The 22,107-nt window shown below is 26.8% G+C and overlaps 1 protein-coding gene across 1 annotated transcript in view; it reads right to left on the bottom strand.

The window, feature by feature from the left end:
- LOC105366169 (phosphatase and actin regulator 4B) overlaps positions 1-19,228 on the bottom strand; it is a 128,341-nt gene extending 109,113 nt beyond the window's left edge. The window contains 1 exon segment of the mRNA XM_011504502.1: positions 18,526-19,228. Within this exon segment, the coding sequence (XP_011502804.1) occupies positions 18,526-18,847 (322 nt within the window). The 5' untranslated portion in view covers positions 18,848-19,228.
- Between the last annotated feature and the right edge of the window lie 2,879 nt (positions 19,229-22,107).

Raw genomic sequence — 22,107 nt, 5'->3', positions numbered from 1 at the left:
TAGTAATTACAATTTTAATTTATAAGTAAAATTATTTGTATGTAAATTAATAAGTACTATCAACTTATATACAACTGTTTATGATAAATTTAAGTAACGAAATAAATAAGTAATAAAATATTTGCTGATTTACTAGTCTCTAATTAATAATACTTTTACAAATAATGGGAATATTTAATGAAGGTATTATATCGTAACAACAGTATCCATACAAATGTATTCAATTAATGTAAAAAAAAATTAAAGTATCGTGAAACTTCTAAGTAAATATAAATGCTATAGACATATGATACGATAATTTAATCTTACACTTTCAATTTTACAATGATTGAAATATAGTTATAATGTATGTTCTCATTAAAAAATATTAAAATTCAAATTAACAGTAATTTTCAATGCAGAGCAAATTTAATATACGGTTGTCCCGACCATTCGTCACAGTCATCGAATTCAAGTTATATATGAGTTCATAAGAAGTCAAGTTATTTACCAAGGCAATGGTTTATAACGGCCTCGACTTACACTAACTTTTTATTATTCCAATTAAAATAACAAAGTGCACATATATATATATATATATATATAAAATTAATATTAATAAGATTATAACTTTTAATTCATTTATTTACACTTATACATATATATATATATATATATATATATATATATAAATATATATTTTAGGATTCGTAATTGTTTAATTAAAATTGTATTCGACTTTATTAATGAATTATATTCAATTAATTATTTATAAAGCAAATAATTCTATAAATTTTTAATAAAACTTTATTAAAATAAAATTTAATTTATATTAAAATTTTCATATGCACTTTTCAAATAATTAATGCTATATACATAGTTCTATTATTCTTTAAACATAAAACAATTTCTAATCAATAAATTTTAAATAAATATAAAATTATGTGAAATGAAACGTGCATTACTTAGTATGTAATAATCAATAATCATATCTGCATTCTTTAATACATCAATGCTTTATATTATTATGCCTGAGTATTATTAATTAACAGTGACAAAAATTTTCAAGTTGTAATATCCATAATTTCTATATTTTATTTGTTAATTTATTCACTTTAATTTTTATTGCCTTATTATGAAAAAAGTTTTCTACTGTAATAAATAGAATTCACTGAATTCGATCATACATAAAAAAATTTCATAACTATTATATAAATAAATATCGATAAACAATGTCTATAATTAATACGTTAATTAAATCATATGATAACATGAGTAATATGATAATATTAAACATGAAAGTTAATTATTGTGTGCTAAAATTGTATCACAATATGATCAATTTAATTTACTTATTAAAACCTTATTCAAAAAATTAATAAAGAAAGCGTTATATTTTTCTGTCAACGATAATTAATATGTGATAATAAATTTCGTGTTTTTTATTTTTTACTTTAATTATTTTAAATTTCATAGTATACATTTATAAACTTGAGATATAAACACGGATATATTAAAGGAGTCTTTTAAATTATTAAAAGTAAAATATTTTGTACTTTAGCAAATAAAATATTCTTATTAATTATATATGTTTTAATTAAAACACAATTAAATATTATGATGCTGAAAATATTGAAAGGATGTCTTTTTGGTGATTTTTAGATGATGCATTGCTAACAAGATATTTAGGACAATGAAAATAAAAATAATAACACGTAAATAATACGTATATTCAAGATATATTTAATCCAACAGGTTAATTAGAAATAGTATTTTATTAATAATATTTGTGGTAATGATTTATTTAATACGAAAAAGTCTTAAATTTACGTAAATATTATGCTATTTAGTAAAATTTTATTAAGTTCTTTTATTCTGTGAACGTTTCCTATTATAGCTAACATTTTCTAATTTGATTGTTAAATATAATGAATAGTATTTATTTATATAATTTTTCATTATCTTATAGAAGATCTAAGTAAAGCGTAGAGTAAAAATTTATTATGTCTGAGAAAATCTGAACAACTAATTCGAAGTTTGACTATAAAGAACGGAACCAATGACTGACTACACAGTTACTCCAATAAAATAATGAATAGCCTCGTTAGCAACACCGTACGGATAAGCATTATTTATATACTCTTTTAAGTAATACAATATCAAAGACGACAAAAAAAGCTATACAAATCACTAACAATAATGAATGTAATTTAGAAAATAAAGGGTTTTAAGCTTTGTATCCACTCTACAATTTAATGAAAATTTTGTTGATAAAGTACTTGTATTTTTAAATAACTTTTTCTTTGTTCAATACCTAATTAAACATTAATATTATTTTTCTATATTTAATAATCATTAATGACAATTAATTCAACTTCTTCAACGGATTATTTGTGTTGAAAACTTGAATCGGACTAATGCGATTCAAAAACAAAGATAAAGAAAAAATACTGAAATGAAGAGGCTACCATGAGTCTATTATGAAATATAAAAAAGGAAGATTCTTATTAATAAAGCAAAAAATAAAAGGCAACACTTTATTCAATTTAAATTGTATTTATTTAAAGTTGCGTTTTACGTCTTTAAATATTAATTTAATCTATTTATATTTATTAATATTTATTCTAAGTTTTATGATACAATTTTTTGAGATGAAATATATTTATTTCATTAATTTATTAAACTTTTAATAATATATTAATAATATAATATTTATTAAATATAATATAACATAATTTAATAGAAATTATTGTGGCAATAATTAAAATAATTAATTGTAATATTATATTTTTTTATATTATGTTTTTGAGATTAATACTTCCACTGGTAAAAGAAAAATATTTTAAATTCTGATATAGAATTATTATTCGATTCCTTAAATAAAAATGGCATATGAATATGTATCAGAACAGCGACATAAGATGTTTCTGAATCTGAATAAAAATAATAGCTATCTTATACAATGAATTACAATGTGTATTTATTAATAAATATTATACCTTACCTATAATAACATTGCAAAAGAATACTGTGTAAACTAGCATTCAATTAATGATTTTATTTTTGTTCACCTAATAATATTAACATGAAAGAGGAATATAGAGGTTAAGGTTAAGAAAGCCACAATGTAGAAATACATTTAATAAATAAGATCGATTTTTATTTTTATATTTTAGGTATACAATTGGTTAAATAACATTAAATAAAATCAATGACTGAAATAATAATTTTAATAAATCGCGTATCTCATATAATGAAAATAAAGTTTAAAATCATCAAAACTAGGGAAAATTTTTATTTTCATTACAAAACTTTCTTATATATTTATAATATATTTATTTTTATATCATATTAGAAATTATGATTTTTAACGAATATATTATATTTATATTTGAATTCTAAATTTAATATGTTATAGTGAATTTCAATACTTGATAATTTCAATAAAAAAATTATATTTAAAAAGCGGTTTTATTATATTTGAAATAAATATCACTAGTTATAATTATCGCTATAAGCATTCTTCTTCATAACCAAAGAATGATAATTAAAAATGATTGTATTAGAATAAGTATAAGTAAATTAAGAGTAACTTAAAATCCAAAGTTGAATAATATTACAGAATACTCCGTTCATGTTACGATATGTATACCCCTTGCTATTACGGGTAATCCATTTCCGTTATTCACACATTTGTATCATATCGATTCACTGTTTATATCTTGCTAGCATCGTGTATGTCATTTAGATTTTGTACTATTAAATTATTCCGTGTTAATTGTGGTATACTAATAAATAATGTTTCCCCGATTATTTCGGTATTGTTTAAACAAATTTTATGTAGGGATAAAAAATGTTATTAGAAAGGGATTTATTTTTATAAATGTAACAAAGAAATAGACTTTTCATGCAGTTATTGAGATAGCAATATGATGAAATAATTGTAGAAATGGGAATTACATCTTTTTTACTTATTTAAAAATTATTTTGGATTTTCAGTTTCGATAACTAACAAAATTCAAAATAATTTATTCCACGTATAATTCATTTTACATCTTTTCATTTCATACATTTTTATAAAATTTTTAATAATTAAAATTATTACAAAAACATGGCAATATATAAAGAATATTTTTATATAATGAAATGATTATTAATTTACACAATTACTTAAAACAAAAATTATAAATTGGGTTAATTTTACATGTATATAAATTAATATAAATTTTATTAATAATGTAATATATATCATTAAAAAAAATATTTTGCCATAATTTATACTTAATTTCATCCAGATTTAGTCGCGTTATCCATATATCTCAAACATATCTATACATAATTGAAATTAAGATATGTATATATAAATATATTTATTAAAACAGTTAAATTTTGGCTCGCTAAATTGAAACAATTCTTACATAAATCGGAGACGTAAAAGTTCCTCATACTCATTTATTATTCTGTTGAATTTACATAAAACTTAATTGCGTTAAACTACCAAATGGCACTACTAAATTCTTTTATACTCGGTCCAACTTATTACTGTAATATCTATGAATCAGATTAATAATTACATTCGACTTCGTCTCTGACGAACCAAAAACTGACCTAAACTGTAGCAATTGAAGGTCGGACTTATTGCGTGGTTAATGACGAGGCTGGTGCACCTGCTTCGAATGATTCTTGAGTTCAAATGAGTCCATAGTCGCACATTGCTCACGGACACGTCATATGCAGACCAATCGAGGGGTGTATGAAAAATTACAGATATATGGCGTCTCGTGCAGTCGTAGACTCAGCGCGCGATCGATACGTTGACATCTCCAGCGCGCCGTACGTGCACTTCCTCCCCAGCGAGGAAGAACAAAGGAAACTTGTGAAATTAGAGAGTGGAAAGATACAAGTTTACAGGCTATTCAATGGTGCTCGATACTTCCGTCCTTCTGCATTGATGTTGAAAACTTTTTTTAACGTAGGCAGTTAGATAATGAAGGGATGGCAATCTCTCCTTTATGATGAATAAATCACATCATTTTTAATTATGATTACAAAATTTTTTTTCTGCAATATCTCCTAACTATTATCCTCCTTAGATTGTATATTCTTTTCACAGTGCAACATACTTCTTTCTTTTCATATGCACTATCTAAAAAACTATCTAAAAAATATCGTTTTTCTTTAAAATCGACTAAATTTGGTCTCCATCCTATCTCTCTCTCTCTCTCTCTCTCTCTCTCTCTATATATATATATATATATATATATATGTGTGTGTGTGTGTGTGTGTGTGTGTGTGTGTGTGTGTGTGCGTGTGTATCTGCTAGCTATCTATATACCTATCTACCTATCTAACTACCTATTTATATATCTATCTACCTAGTTATCTATCCAAATCTAGCTATACTACCTAGCTAACCAATAATGGAGGGAAAATGAAAAACGGTTATAAAAACTCCAAATCGCCTATATATAGGAAAACCTTCATCCCACACGTAATTATTGGCATATTTAGAAAGCCATTCCTATTGAAAAAAATTAAATTAGTCCATAATACACAAAACCTAAATATGAGAACATTAAAATATTTTCGTTGAATTTAGTTACTAAAAATGATATATTCTTTATATTATAATTACATAAATAATAAATACATAATAATATAAAAGATTTTAAATAAATTATTGAAATATTTTTCCAATAGAGCAAAAAATAATTTAAAATTAGTTATACACATAAACAATTGCAAATTGCATATTCTTATATAGTTATTAGTATTTTACAAGAAAAAATATTTTATTAATCCAATCATAAATGATTGCGACTTGTTTATTATAAAGCTTGATTATTTCAAAAGTTCTAATTTGGTGTAAATAGTATTAATAACAAAAATTAAATTAAATGAAAATATTAAGTTTTAATAGAAATAATAATAATTTATTATCTTGTGCCAAGGTAGTTTAATTAAGCTATTAATATTAACTTCGATAATATTTTTTAATATCATATGTTTGTTATAATTAAGTATAAAATATTTATTTGAAAAAAAATATATTACAATGTAGTATATATAAATACAATCACTAAAAAATACACAAATAAGTCCACTAGTAAAAAGTTAATATGTCCTAATTGAACATTAAACATTTTTATGTTTGAATACACATGTGATATATTTACAATATAATGTAAGTCCCTGTACAAGTAAAATACAGATCGATAAGTTCTATTAAAACTCACAAATCCGTTTGCAACTGCAAATTAGAATTTGAATATTTCAAGAAATGAAAAAATACAGCCTTCGCATTCTTTAAGGTGCGCGTGGCAATAGATTTCGACGCCGGGGTGTCACACGTCGTGTTTCGTTGACGAAATATACCTCAGGCACATTGATCGAACAAAGCGAATGAACATTAAATGAATAGCGCAAGGATATCGTATTTACGTTGTAAATCATCCTTGGTTGTAGATCTTAATTTATCGTATACCTGCACTTATTTTTATATGCTACTCATGTTCAATGCAGAATAACTATACGAAAATTATTCCTAAAATATACTTCGTAAATAGCCCCAGTGACAACATATCTAGTGACAGCATATATATATATATATATATATATATATATATATATATGTATATATTAATTATGGAACGAGTATAAAAAAATATATTTTTGGCCGTCTCTACTTAAATTATATATCATTTTATAAAGACTTCAACGAAGATGTAATTTTTAGCTGTAGAAGATAGTTAAATTTAAGTAAATATATACAAAATTAACTTTGCTTTGGATTAATACCCTTAAAAATTTAGTATTAAATAATTACTCTTGTTTATAATATGAGCTGAAATTATTAGCTGAAACAATAAATGATAGAAATTTGCACGCATGTCGCTAAATAGAATTAACACCAAAAGATTTTTTAAGCAATAAACATTTTTTAAATTTTATATTGGATACAATTAATACGTAATTTTCTTGTAAAGAAGACAATTAAAAATTGTTATCTTCAACGCATTGAAAAATAATAATTATATTATGCAGTTTTTGATCCTTTTAATGTTAAAATATTTCACTCTAGACTTCCAGTTATAGATATTGATACAATTGTATATTACACTTGAAGTTGAAATTGAATAAATTTATTGGAAATTAAAACTTCAATATATAATGATCCTTACCTTATCACGCTCATAAGAAATATAGTAACGCAAAAATTTTAATTTTCAATTAATTAATTGTATAATCAAATAATTCCTTAAAAATAAATTCAAATTCTATCATATAATGGACATTTTAAAATATTGAAATTTGGAATGTTTGTAAGAATTAGTATATATATATATATAGAAAATATATTTATTTTGCATAATCATTACATGTACTTTACTAGAAATCAGTAAGAAAAATATTCTCTCAAATAAATTAATAAAGATTGATATCATAATTCCTTTTAAAAATAAAAAAAGAATTTTTTTATTATAAAACTAAAGCTGTACATTGATCGTCTCGATGCAGCACACACAAACAGTCCATGTATGAAAACAGGTTTTTTTTCTTCCGCAACGTCAAACGCGGAGCGAGAACCTTGACGAACTAATGATCGCCGAAAACTAGAAATCTCTGAACGGTCAAGGCCTAGTGGAACACCAAACTGCTGTTCCTCCTATTGGTCCATAAGCATAGGGCAGAAAAATGTCAGACAAGCGAAAAATGCAATATCATCGACGAGATGTTTCTGTGCATAAAGAAGAGTCAGAAAATAGAGGGATGAATTTTACATGAGTAACAGGTGAATTTCTTCCGACTTTTCAGGATTCGCGTGTAAATTCATATGAATTCTATACACTAGCACGGACAAGAGAACTAACACGGACCATTGGCATTCCATTTATCATATATTGCATAATTGTGCACATCGTGTTGAAAAAGGAAAGTATGAAATATTGAAACCCTAAAAAACAGCTTTCCGTTATCGTGATACTGTATAGCGAATGTCGGTATACCTATAAATTTGAAAACCTATAAATGTAAGAGCGTAAATTGAATGAAAATTCTTTTGGTTTTTTTTTGTTTATTTCTAAATTTGAATTAATACCGAATTATATTTTTAATTTATTTGAAATTAAAATAAAAGTTTAAAAAATAATAAATATTTAAATAAGTCCTTGTTAGAATATGAAGAAATAATAATGTTTAAATTACAATAATTATATTTCAAAAACATATATATTACAGTATATGAGTATTAATATAGTCATATTTATTGAGTGTTTTTAAAAAGTTTTCCAAATTTTTTTTATAATTTCTATCGATAACTATTTAATTATATTAAATATTACAGTAATGTTTGAAAATAAAAACTAATAATAATATCAAATATATGATTATTAATTATAAATAAATATTACTTCAATATTTTTATTATTACTCGTCACTTTAAATTTATTTAGAAACGTCTGAAATGTAATATACAATTTATAATATACGGTTGCATTAAACGTCATTTTGAATAAACAATTAAATAAATAAATAAATATATATATATATAAATCGTAAATATATCCCATAAATAAATAAAATATTTATATAAAAATAATTATAAAAAATTATAGAAAATATAGTAAATTATAAATTACAGTACATATATTTATATTGTTATATATTTATGAGAATTACTAAAATAAATTAAAAGAAATTGTTAATGTTGAACAAATAAGCAAAGATAACCAAACAAAGCAGAGTAAAAAAAGATAAAAATATATTTATTCAATTAACATCTTACAGGCCTATGTATATGTATGTATAAGACCTATAATATATGTATTTCAAGTTTTTCCAATAATGTATACTAATTTTATATATTTTTTATATATCTTTTGTAACATCGTTTAAATATTTTGATTAAAAAATAAAATTCAGAACAATTATATAAAATATAAGAACAAAATATACTTTACAAATTTTTAATAATTTATGCTAATATAATTTTATGAAAATTGTTCGAAAAATAACAGATAAGTTTCTTATTAAAAAATACTTTTAATTAATATTTCGTACAATAATTTTTTCAAATTCTGTATTCCCCACATGTATGCAACTGCTTTATGATTTTTATTGGCCAGATTCTGTAATACGTTTAAGCATAACAAATAATAATAAAATTGTAAATATTGTTTGCATGTGATACACAATACAGCACATTATATTAAAAATCTAATAATAAAGTGAAGTATCAAATTATTTTATAAAAATAATATTCGAAAAATCATGACAATAACAAGTATACAATACCTTATATTTAGTTAATATAGTTGGATAATAACTAACTAAATAAAGATAATAACAATTATACAATACCTTATATTCAGTTAATATAGTTGGTTTATTTATAAAATGTAAATTTTTGAGAAAAAAGTAGATGAACACAATATTGAATAGCATTCTTTGCATTTATATTGATTATTACGAAGTATGAGCTACAAGGATAATGGATATTATCTTGAAAAGCAGAGTTCAAAGCATAAACAAAAAATGATATTGAAAATTCAACAGAAATTGACGAGATACTTTGTGAGTTTGCAATTATTTCTTTGATTCATTGGTCCCTTATTCTAGCTTTTCGTATTCATATATATTTTATTACTTCTTTATAAAATAATAAATTTAAATATACATTTTTTGTACTTTATTCACTTTCTTGTTATTTTTCTACTTCCTTTGATTATACTGTTTAAAAATAATTTGAATTAGTTATGGAGATTTTTATTTATTTTTTATTAATAATTTTTTTAATATAAAATTCCTGATATTATAACTTTAATAAATCGGTAAATGTAACATGAACAATATTTATATAGGATAATTTACGTTTTGGTAGAAGTTTATTTTATTATAATTGTCGTGATGTATTTCCAAAAACATTTTTCTATCTTGAATTCTCTACAATAAACTTTCATTAAAAATTTTGTTTATCCTTGATATAATTAAGAAAAAATATTTGCTTATACAAGAAAAATTGTTATCGATAACTATTAATATACTGACCATTACTCTAAAACAAAGATTGAAAAGATTATCGCATATTATCTGTTAGTGTCAAGTAATATATTACATTAAACCGCGTACTTTATTCCTTAACACACATGCACGACCCAACTTCCTTATTTTTCAGATTTTGTTTTCTTTTGCCTCATTTACCAATGAGTATGCATTCTTGGTACCTTGTCCTCGCCCCTCCCACACTCTCTCTTTCTCTTCTTCTATCTCGCTCTTTTCACTCCTCCCACTCGTACGATGCAGTCCACCGAAACCCCTGGCTCGTCCCCTCTCTTAGCCACATATCCGTTCGATTCTCTTTTTCACCACTTACCACACCCTCCGCTGCCCCTTTCGAGCATCGACGGCTCCGTTGCTCATGCTCAGTTGAAATCGCGTCCCTGCTCATAGCGCAGCAGCAGTAGAGGCAGCAACGACCCTACTCAATGAATGATTTCCGCGCGCTGTTGCCATACCTGTAAAGTATCTCTCGACACGGTTTTAGCTATACAGGCCGGCTTTTCTGTTAATCCTTCATCTTCTATCTTTTACGAGCATCCAGCAATTGCCATAGATTATGTAAATAAAAACCTATGCATTTATTTATTATAAAGTACATTGTTAAATTAATATTTTTTATTTTCTGTACATCGTGTTCTCTACATAGATTTTCAAAATGATATTGTAAAACCGATATTATTTTGTATTTATGGAATGCCCAAATTTATCGTTAATTTGCAGTGTTCATTTAAACATGTATAAATATTTTACTATATTTTACTGAAGAAGCGTACAGATTTCCATTGCTTTAATAATACGTGAAATTGTAACGCGAGTTGCAATGTCACCTCAAAATAAATTATTAAGAAAGTTCGAGAGAACTAATATTCGAGAATAAATTAAGATTGTGCAAACTTTAAGTATCTTAATATGAGCTAAAACTATAAGTCTTATTTTTCAAAAATATTATTTTTTAATTTACAAGGAAATTCATTTTCCAAAGATCAAATTATAATACTTCTGAAGGGATGTTATTTATTCATAATTATATCTTGAAAATTACTATCTGAAAATTAATATTATAATATTAGGGCGATGGCGCATCATTTTAATTAATTTATATAATAATTTTAATACAAAATTTTTTTATTTATTTTATTAAAGCCATAAAACGTTTAACGAGCATTATTAATATAGTTTTTTTTTTTAATTCTTTAAACAGAAAAAACGAATCGACAGATGTTTTAAACAAGCTTTTATGTATGGAATAACAATCGTTATTACGCTATAATTAACGAAGCTACAAGAAGATCTAAAATAAATCAATGCTCAAATGTTATTAATTGATCCTCGGAATATTGGTCATTGAAATGTTTTTTTACTTCAACTTGTTTTAAATTCTATATACTAGCATGAAAAATATAATGTGCGTGATTTAATGCGTACGTTACAGGACAATTCATTAAATTCAATTAGAAACTGTTAATTGGAAAACTATTTATGAATCATAACGTTATTTACGAAATTATGTTTAATTGATAAAAAAAGTTTTCTCGTGTTAAATTATTTTTATAAGTATTTTAAAAAGTTTATAAAACTTAATAAATAATTGTTTATACTTAATTTTATTGCTAATAATATTTTTAATGTTTTTAATGTATACATATATTATTTATCTAGACTTATATTTTTGAGTTCGTTCAATAATATTAAATTATTATATTTTTTGGTATCGTTTAATTTTTTATAATAAATAATCTAAAGTTGAGATCTAATGAGATTTTTTATTACGAATTCGCAGGTTGTTTATATCTAACTTTTATAATTAAATAAAATTATTCTATCGGTTTTCAAAAACATTTTTCTTTCAAAAAGCTGAGGTTCGAAAGTGTATAAAAACCCTAAAGCAATATGCATTAATATCAAACCAATTCTTTATTTGTGATAAATATAGTTTTTTTGTCAGATTTAAGTATTATTTGATTCCGAAATTTCTTGAAGCAGCTTCGTAGAATACGTATTTAGTATATTTTTATATTACGTACATAAGACTTTAATGCTACTACTTTACCATTAGTAACATTAATATTTTGTCTGATTTAATAAATTGAGTCTTACATGCACTTTTGCTAATACGTAAATTTTCACTTATATTAATATAATTCCGTCGCTTAAGAATGCTACATAAGTGTACCAATCGTTTTCAAATAAATTAATTAGTATTCATTGTCAATCATCGTCTAGTAAATTAAGCGCAAAGTATGTCCGTGAAATTTGTTGAGAATTGATCCATGCTTTACGCTACTTTGACGTATCCGTAATTTTGCACATGACTTTGTTTTTTCCTCCTTTTAAATCCACGTAGTCAGGCATAATGATCAGAGCAATTAGTTTTCTGTGCGCTACTGGCGTGATGTAACGTGACATAGGAGCATATCACTATAGCTGCCGAGTACAAGAAGCTCCACAGCGATATATTTCCGCGGTGTTCGCAGACGATCCTTCCTTTCACCTCGTGGGCCGTAGTAAGTACATCAAGAAGGTCGCTCGATGGAATTTCTCTATAGTCTCTAATCCTGCGTAATGTTTTCTAGGTACCTCTGCATAGCCGCCATTTTTTCTTCTGTGCGTTCACTCTTTCTGCCACATCTTTTCCGTCTTCGTCGACATCGTGCTGAATGTTGGAGGCAAACATGCGCACAAGGCATTTTTCTTTCATTCTTTTCGATTATGTAAATTATTATTTATATAGGGGGAAGGTACATAAGATTATAAAATCGAATTATGTTATGAATTGCATCTACCATTTTTTAAGAATTCATTGCCAATTAGACTCTAATCATATGATTGATATTAAACATATTCATCATTATTTGATAGTTATATTTATTTAAATAAATTTTTATATATTACATTTAATGAGAAACAATAATATAGTTTACTCTGCCGTTAAAATTTAATGTTGATTTAAATAATAAACACCTCTTTTATTCATGCATATTTCAATTAATTAATATCAAATCTAGGTTTAAGATCCTAAAGTAAGTAAACATTGTATTTTTATAACAAAGAATATTTTCTTTAATATATAATTTATTATGTAATAAATTTATAAAAAGTAAAAGTAAATATACATAAAATTTAATAGAATTTTTCTTGTGTTTTAATGTATACAATTTACACATTTAAATCGTATGTATCGTGCATTGTTCATTACTTATATACAATATTATTGTATATAATATTTGTTATAAATAATTTTATGTACTTACAAAAGTTAGGTATAAACAGTCTGAGAATTCGTAATAGAAAATCTTATTATAAAATTTATTTTTAACTTTAGATTATTTGTTATACAAATTAAACGATACCAAAAAATATAACAATTATTATTGAACGAACTCAAAAATATAAAAGTCGAGATACATAATATATTTATACATTAAAAACATTAAAAATATTATTAGCAATAAAATTAAGTATAAAGAATTAATTATTGGCGACATAATGAAAATCTTTCTAACATAATATTTCATCAAAGGCAATATATTTTTAATTTTGATGTAAATTGATTAAAGTGGCAATTACACTCTCTTGAAAAAACTGTTAAAATTTTTATTGTTTTGATCATTTTCAACGCCTATAGAAGCTTGCTAATTATTTTTCAACCGATTCCTTTCGAATATTAATCCGTATATGATAATGCAATTGTAGAAAGGTGTTATAATAGTCTTTCAAGTCAATAAAACGTAACGAAGCTGTGGAATTAACATTAATACAAAGAGAAAGAGTATATTTAGAACTCAAATAACTTTAAGTTTTTGACTAAAGATATGCATATACAGCCAGATATCTTGAATATTCCGTGAACAAATATTTTAATTCTAAAAATTATAATATATATTATATAAAATCTACAATACAAAAATAAAAAATAATAAAAATAAAGTCAATGCGAAAACGTAAAAAAAGTTAAAAGTCCTAATCAAGACAATAACCAATATAATTATTTTGCACATACAGACCGATAAACTGGTAATGCAAACGCAATTGATCAACTGACTACCAGTACGATCGCGATTGGCAACGTCGCAGATTCTAGTAATAAGCGTTAGCGATCAACAGCGTACATATGATTTTGCATTAAATCTGCAGTATTACCCAAGTATCGCACAAATTTTTTTTCAAACTCTTGTTTATTGACTGATTTACCTGTGTAATCACTCTCCAAGAGTGGAAGTTTTGTGATCCATATACGTTTGCATTGAGTATTTCTAATTATAGGGGTATGTTAATAACGTGATATATAGGGAATGTAATTCTATTCTTAAAACTATATTAAATTTAACATGCTAATTACTTTTTAAACAAAAAATTTCATTAAAATTCTTCCGAAACAATTAATGAAATATTTTCATTATTATTAGATGTTTATTTATTAAAAAGCTTAGATTTGAATAGTAATTGTTTTCAATCAATACTTTTAAAAGAACACTTAAGAAAGTATTACTTTAAAAGGAACATTATTAATGTTTATTTATCAATTTAAAACATAACCTAATTTAATTGCGTCTTATATCAAAGTAATTGTAATTTACTCTTTACCCTTTACATATAAGTTTCCATCCTCTTTTCTTATCTGCGCGACTACAATGATTTCCCTCATCATTCATTTTACTTTCATCCGCTATCATAATCTAAGATTAAAAATCCATAATGCGTTTAAATACATACACAATTAAAAGTGCATAAGATATTATTATACGCGTTCATATAAGTTCGATACAAGTAACCATGCGATTTAATTAACATTCTAAAATATTTTAATAATCAAATGAATTAATTAGACGTTGACGTAATTAATCAAATTAATCAATTTAATAAATTACATGTATGTTAAAAATAAAATTACGATTATAATTAGCCATTCGATTTAATTTTCAACATAATAATTGTAAGTTATACATTAAATACTAAAAACTAGGTATTGCATTTATAGTTTTCAAAACCAATTATATGCAATTACATAAATTATATATCAAATAAATGTAAATTTAAAGTCAGCTCAACTCGGAAATCCATTGTTGAATAAAGCATTGATGGAAAAAAGTTCGAATTCCATTGATAGACTCCACACTATCAATAATTTTGGTTAAATCAAAATAAAGCTACCCAAAAAATTGGTTTTACTCATTAGAAAAAGGAAAATGTCCAACAAACGCACGCATGCGAATGGTTTGTTTATTATAGCTGCATGTACGCGATACTGTTTACTCGCACAGAACATACACGTATATGTATACCAGGCAACATGGAGTTCCTTGACTCCGAATCGAAGGTGAGAGCCGCAGCAGTATAAGAACGCAAGTGAATCCCTCACTTCTGCCGTCTTCCGCTTGATCCCCCCCCCCCAAACCCCGACAAACCGACACAACTTAGTCCAGGATAGCGTCCCAACGCGCCTTCCCGCGAAAAAGTATTGCTGGAGAAAGTGTACTCGCGTGTTTGCGTCCCCGCTTCTGTTCACCTCCAATGACTCTTTTTGGATTCTTTTTGTCCCGCTTTCGTTCTTTCGCTTCGCCCGTAATTCGTTTTGTCGCGCTAAGTGAGTAGCCGCTAACTTCATCTCTTTCAAGCTAATTGAAATTTTCATTCATGCGACAAAAGGATTATAAAGTTGTCGCATGATAGGAGTCTTGGGCTTCTTAAATATAAATGAGAAGACCAAGCCATTAATGCGATCTTTATTTAAAACAGAAAAGCATTCGGTTGCGAATTTTATTTCGGATATTTTCGTTCTCGACTCTACGGGACATGTAAGGAAATCTATATTTATAATTGAAGAAAGTTGACACAGAATTTATAATTAAACATTAAATAGTTATTCAAAACATAAAAATTGATTGTATTCTACGTGCTTAATGCTTGGAAAAATTAATTATAATCTTTGGTATAATCGGTAATTTGCTTGAAAAAGGATTGATCAGCGGAATGCGAATTCAAGCACCAGAGACTGAGTCACTACTTATAACCCACATTGATAAAATCTTATTTATTATAACATAGAAATTCATAATTATCTTGGAAATCTACAAACAAAAACGGCTCAGCAAGGTTAAATTCTCGTACGATACAATCATGCGGTTATGTCGTGTGTAGCTTATATCGCATCTGCGGAGAATTAAATAAATGCAAATATAATTTTTACTCTAATTTCTGTATGGACGCAAATATATTACAAATTGCCATACTAAGTCGCTATCAAAATAATAACAGCACTCTCAGATTTAAGCATTTAAATACGAAATAATATTTTAGCAATATGATTTGAGTTGCCATAATAAATTATTTAAATAAATGTCATTTCATAATTGTTAAATGTTTAATTTTATTCAGCATTACCATATAAACATTAAATGATGATTATATTTTTATTTTTATTCAAAAGCTATATAAATAATATATTATAGTAGAAATATTTTTTTCAAGGTTAAAATTATCGAACTATTTAGAAACAAGGATGAATGATATTTGCATTCATATATTTCAGTTATGAATAAAACTTTCAAAATTATTTACATATACTTTACGCATCAAAAAATACGTGCTTCTATTAATTTATTACTTTCGATCAACTAACACAAGCATTAATTATTATTCATTCATAAGAACAGTTAATGCAACGTCTTTTTCAGACAATAAAAAGAAGATCCTAAAATAGCATACTAAAATTATATCTTCCACATTTAATTAGAAACTATATTTATTTTTAGTACAATCACATACATTTCTTAGAAGAACAATTATAACAATTAAACTCCTGAGACTAACTGGTCGACGATTTCACTTCCAAACTTAGTTTTCTTGGAAAATTTGCTCCAAGAGAATGAACAAAATACTTACCGGTATAGTGCACGCACGCGGAAACACGTGCGCAATCTTTCTCATATCTCTCTCTCTCTCTCTCTCTCTCCCTTTCCCTCTCACACAAACACACACTCTCTCCCTCTCTCTCTCTCACTCATTCACTCACTCGCTTAGTCACTTCCTCTCTTGCCCTCTTTTATCGATTTCCCTTGCTATTACTTTCTTTATCTTAATTTAATTTCGTGATGACGAGTAAATAGAAAGTTAATGTATGAATCGTATTGTGGATGCTGTCATGGCTCCTATTGTGAGCAATGTGCTGACAAAAATAAGGAGCATATATTAATAATCTTAATACTCAATTTTTCAACAATTGTAAAGATAAGTAGATCATAAACAGAGTAGTAAATTTTGGAAATTGTAAGCACGATGATCATAAGGATTAAGCTGATAATTAAATTAAATTTTTATGTTTAAAATTATTTATATTTATACATACAAGTTATATCAATAATGGTTTAAAATAAAATTTACGTAATTTTGTAATCAGCTACCATATATACGAGTAAAAGTAATCAAAAAAAATATCAAAAAGATCAAATCCAAAATAGACATTAAAGGAATGTTTAATTATAAAATATAATTGTATGAGTCAAATAGATTTTTTTAAGATAAATGAATAAGATTAAAAGAATGTCTACTACAAAATAAAATACAAATAGATAAATTCGATAAACAAAAATTTTCTTACATTCTATATAATTTGATCTTTACATTAAATACATATATGCATTGCAACTGATTAGATAAATAAATTCATTCGATTTACTTTTTTCAAATTATTTTAATTCTCTTATATAAAATTTTATTTCAATATATTTAAAATACATGTTCTATGTGAAATTCTACGTTTTCAAATTATTTTCAACTATCAAATAATTAATCTAAAATACTTAGCAATCATAAAAATCAATATTTTTTGTATATATTCAAATAAATACGTTAAATAATTTCTTTCTTACCCATAAGCTTTTGGGAATACCTTTCTAAAATTTCATAAGATTATTGGCTTTATTTAGATAAATTTAGATAATTTATATTTGCGTACAACCAAATATATGAGTGATTTTTAGAATAATTTGTAAAATTTGAAGTAAATTCATGAAAGTATTGCAATTTTTTATTTTCACCATGAAATAATCAAATCCTTTGGTGTAAATTGCTTTTAAAAGACCATTTCTTAAACAGATGAAGAAAAGTCATTCGATATTTTTGCCTGAAATTAATTAATATTAATCAGTGTTTGGTAAACGCAAACTAGACTAAAGCTAGAATAAAGAACTTCTAAGGAAGGCATATATTCCTCTGCCTTATCCAGAGATTGAATATTACATAACGCCTTTGGAATAATGCAATCGTATACTTTTTGGAAATTCAAGTCTGTTTATTCCTTCCTTTTTCCATTCCTGTGTTCCCCAGGGCAAAGCTATGTGTGCTCGGCAATAGATGTCAAATTTCTTAGTGAACGAAGCATAAATTCTTAGACAAGACTGGTCGAAGGGAAATTCCAGCGTGAGAGTGAAGGCATCGGTAATATTAGGAGACGATAGTCCAGGAAAATCAGCAGCTCATAAGACTTACCTATGACGACGGTGCTAGCGGCAACCTCCTTGGCTGCTGCAGCCGGCCCATGAGCAAGAAAGTCGCTCAGCGAAAGAGATGACGCGATTATTTGTCTCTTTTCCTCGAAGTTGAGATAGTCGAGGCTGTTGCTGCGCTGGGGTCCAGCCGCGGCAACAATTGTCACCGTCTTGCCCTGGTGATTATGATAGTGATACTGGGCAGCGCGTAGCTGATTGTTAGTCTCGTTCTCGGTAGGCTGCGAGTTCTTCTCATTATTCGGTTCGTTGTTGGCGGTCGCAGCCGCGGGCACGAGGTAGACGCCGCTCAAGCGTATCGACATACTGCTCGGGCGCACGAGCAGTCCGAGGGCCGCCCCGGTTGGTCTCTGATTCGCTTCCAGAGTTGTCCACTGTTAAGGGCACAGAGACGGTGTTCAGGTCCGTCCGCGGCTAGCCTCGTACCCGCCCTTCGTCATTGTTTCGTCCTCGATGGGGCTTGCTCGGCCGGATCGGCCTCCTTTTGCATTTCGTTCGGGGGTTGGGCTATGGGCTGGGGCGACCGTACGGCATAATCGCCGACGGCGTCCCAAACTCCGACGTGTTGCACTCGCCTCTATATGTGTGCCCTGGGCATTCTATATTTGGTGAACAGGAAAAATGCTCTTTCCTTGAGGAATCTCTGCCTCTCGTGCACCTTGTACGCCGGATATTGGTCTCCTACTTCGCTTCTGCGGAGCAATACAACGTAAGGAGGTGACTATCATGAATGCCATGATCATGCTGTTATTGTTTGCCTTTTGGCCTGCTACTACGGGCTTTTACGCATTCTAATTTTCCGACATCAGCGAGTTATATGCAAATACTGTGTTACTAATCTCTCCGTAGGAGTTTCGAGTACTATGCATATTATATGTATTACCAACCAAACTTGGGAGTATTGTACAATGTTATAGGGAAAAGTAATTACTAACTGTTTACATTTTCATTCTCTTTACACTAATATAATACTTTATTATATTAGCTAACACGTGGCAACGTAAGCGTCAAACATTTTTATAGCTTATACCTAACCATTTTTAGCGGTAAGATTATTCCTTAATGTGGATGCCATTGTTATAAGCTCGATTAGCTTTATTAAACCGTGCAATTCGTTTCGATAAAAGTGATAAAAAATTTGAGTTAAGTTACTGAGAGGCTATACTTATAATTAATATAGCCGTTAGAATCCTGATTCGTTAATGTATGTAGGTAGACTCGTGTCTACGAACCAGTATAGTCGAGCTCTCCATCGAAATGTCTAAGAGGAACTATATATAGAACAGTATAATGGTCCCCGTCTCCAAAGCATTTGTATTTACTCATCAACATACGCACACAAATATATTCCCAGGGAGAAATAAAGAGTGCAATGAAAGAGTAAGTTTGCTTCGTTTATGATATGACACATGAAAAATTATAAGTATAAGCGAAGTCAATAAGTAGTCAGTGGGAAGTCGCGACAAATAAGAAGTAGCTCTGTAGTGGTGAGGCACATAACGATACCCACAAATTGTAATTGGATAAGTAACCTTATTTGCTCCAGGTATTAATGACGCTTACACGTGTCCACAAGCCCTGGATCACATAAATAATTGCATTCTATCTCTAGAAGTAAGAGCAAGCAAAGACTTCGATGCTGGGCGACTAGAAATTTAGTTTCGCGTACGCCCCAACTTCATCAAATCGTTCGCGTTCCTCCAATAGCGGTTCATATATTTGATTCCAGTATATAATCAAATATATAAATAAGTATATAGGATTCACTTGATTTCGTATTCATGTTTCTCTTGATTATATTGGTAACGTATTGAAAAAAAAAGATTAAATTAAATTAATTCATTTAATTAATCATTTAAATTTAATATTGATAATACTTAACTGTTCTGAAATTTAGACAAATAAATTTAATTTTAGCGCTGTTTTACTTTTATTTTTTTTACTAAGATTTAATTTGGTTATTAATATAAAGACAACAATATAGTATTAAATAAATTGTAGTATTTAATAGCTCACATTATCTAATACTAATTGCTTTGCTTGTCTTTTAAAAATTATTGTGTAAATAAATAGAAGTAACAGTTTTATATTTCCTTGTGCATAAGCATTGTGTGTAATAAGTGACTCAGACACGATTAGAAGTTTTTCTTTTGATAAAGGTTAGTTCATTTTAAAAAGCTTCATTTTATTACATTAATTTATTAATTAGTTAATTGTTGCAGCACGCACGCACATACATAAACGCAAGCAGTTAAATCAATAATATAATTCTTTATTACATACCATTGCTTTCGTTACCATTCAGGTAATTAATTGTTGAGTAAATAAATATTTAAATACCAACTCATTTGTGCATGTGAAGTAAGTGCTTGACTTAGATAAAAAATATACATTCTAATAACTAATTCAAGCGTTTGATCATAAAGTTTGTGTTGCTTCTAGCATAACATCGATGTAATTATATATACAAATTCGACTAAAATGTTTTCATAAGGACTTTAAAATAAATTATATTAAATACATTTTTATTGGTCATTTGCTTTCCCACATTTTGCACATACAAAAAAAAAACCAAGTCGTACTATTGATATGACCAATCATTCCTATTATTCTTTCATCGTTTAAATAACACATACAAACAATTTAAATAACAAAATTTGAAGAAAAAAAAATTATATATATATTACATTTCATTTTGCACTAAATCTTGAATAAATTTGCATTAGTAAAGAATTAGATAAGAATCTAAAAAATAATGATACCGTTAAGCAATTGAAAAATCCGTTTATTTTTTCTATTATTCTATTATGTTCTTTATCTTTTGATCATAAATGTAAGTGAAGATATGAATATCACGAAAAGGAAGAATATATATATATATACTGGTGTTGTGATAAATTCCTAACTTAGGATCTTAACCTACGTTTACAATCAATTTTGCTATTATTATCGAATTATTTTCATAGGCATTTTAAATAGAGCCCCATAAATATCATATATAAATATCATTCTAGAGTCCTACTGCATAAGAAATTTACTTTAATTTTACGGATATTTTTATGCAATGCAAAAAAAGACTTGATTTTTAAACTGTCAATTTAAATATGACTCGCTTGTATTAAAAATAAGAGTGCCCAAGCACAGTACAATAAAAATTGAATTAACTCTAATTCGTTATTACTCGTATTGTTACAAAAGCATATTCCCAGAAAAATCATATCATAACCTCAAAACTGCTACGTGCCACATTCTGGCCTCATACTTCAATAAATGAGCATATGCACGTCCATATACTCCTTTAAATTGATGTCTTTGAGAGATTTACTTAGTATGATAACAATATGATGCATAAACTCGTTGGTGCCGTTGTCGTAGACATAACCTAAAAGCCCTTTTTGGCTTTATTTCAGCGCAGGAGCATAAAGAAAACACACGCTTAACTTTGTGCTCCATCTGTTTTGTACAGCTGAAGCACTAATATCTAAAAAAGCATCATTCCAGCCAAACTCTTCCTTGTCAACCCTTCTTGAATTAATCGAGACTCCATAATATTCGTATAAGCCAA

The sequence above is a fragment of the Ceratosolen solmsi genome, unplaced genomic scaffold (genome assembly GCF_000503995.2).
Source record: "Ceratosolen solmsi marchali unplaced genomic scaffold, CerSol_1.0 scaffold148, whole genome shotgun sequence".
NCBI classification, from domain to species: Eukaryota; Metazoa; Arthropoda; class Insecta; order Hymenoptera; family Agaonidae; genus Ceratosolen; species Ceratosolen solmsi.
The sequence above is the reverse complement of the archived record's forward strand: the minus strand, read 5'-3'. Positions and strand labels throughout refer to the sequence as shown.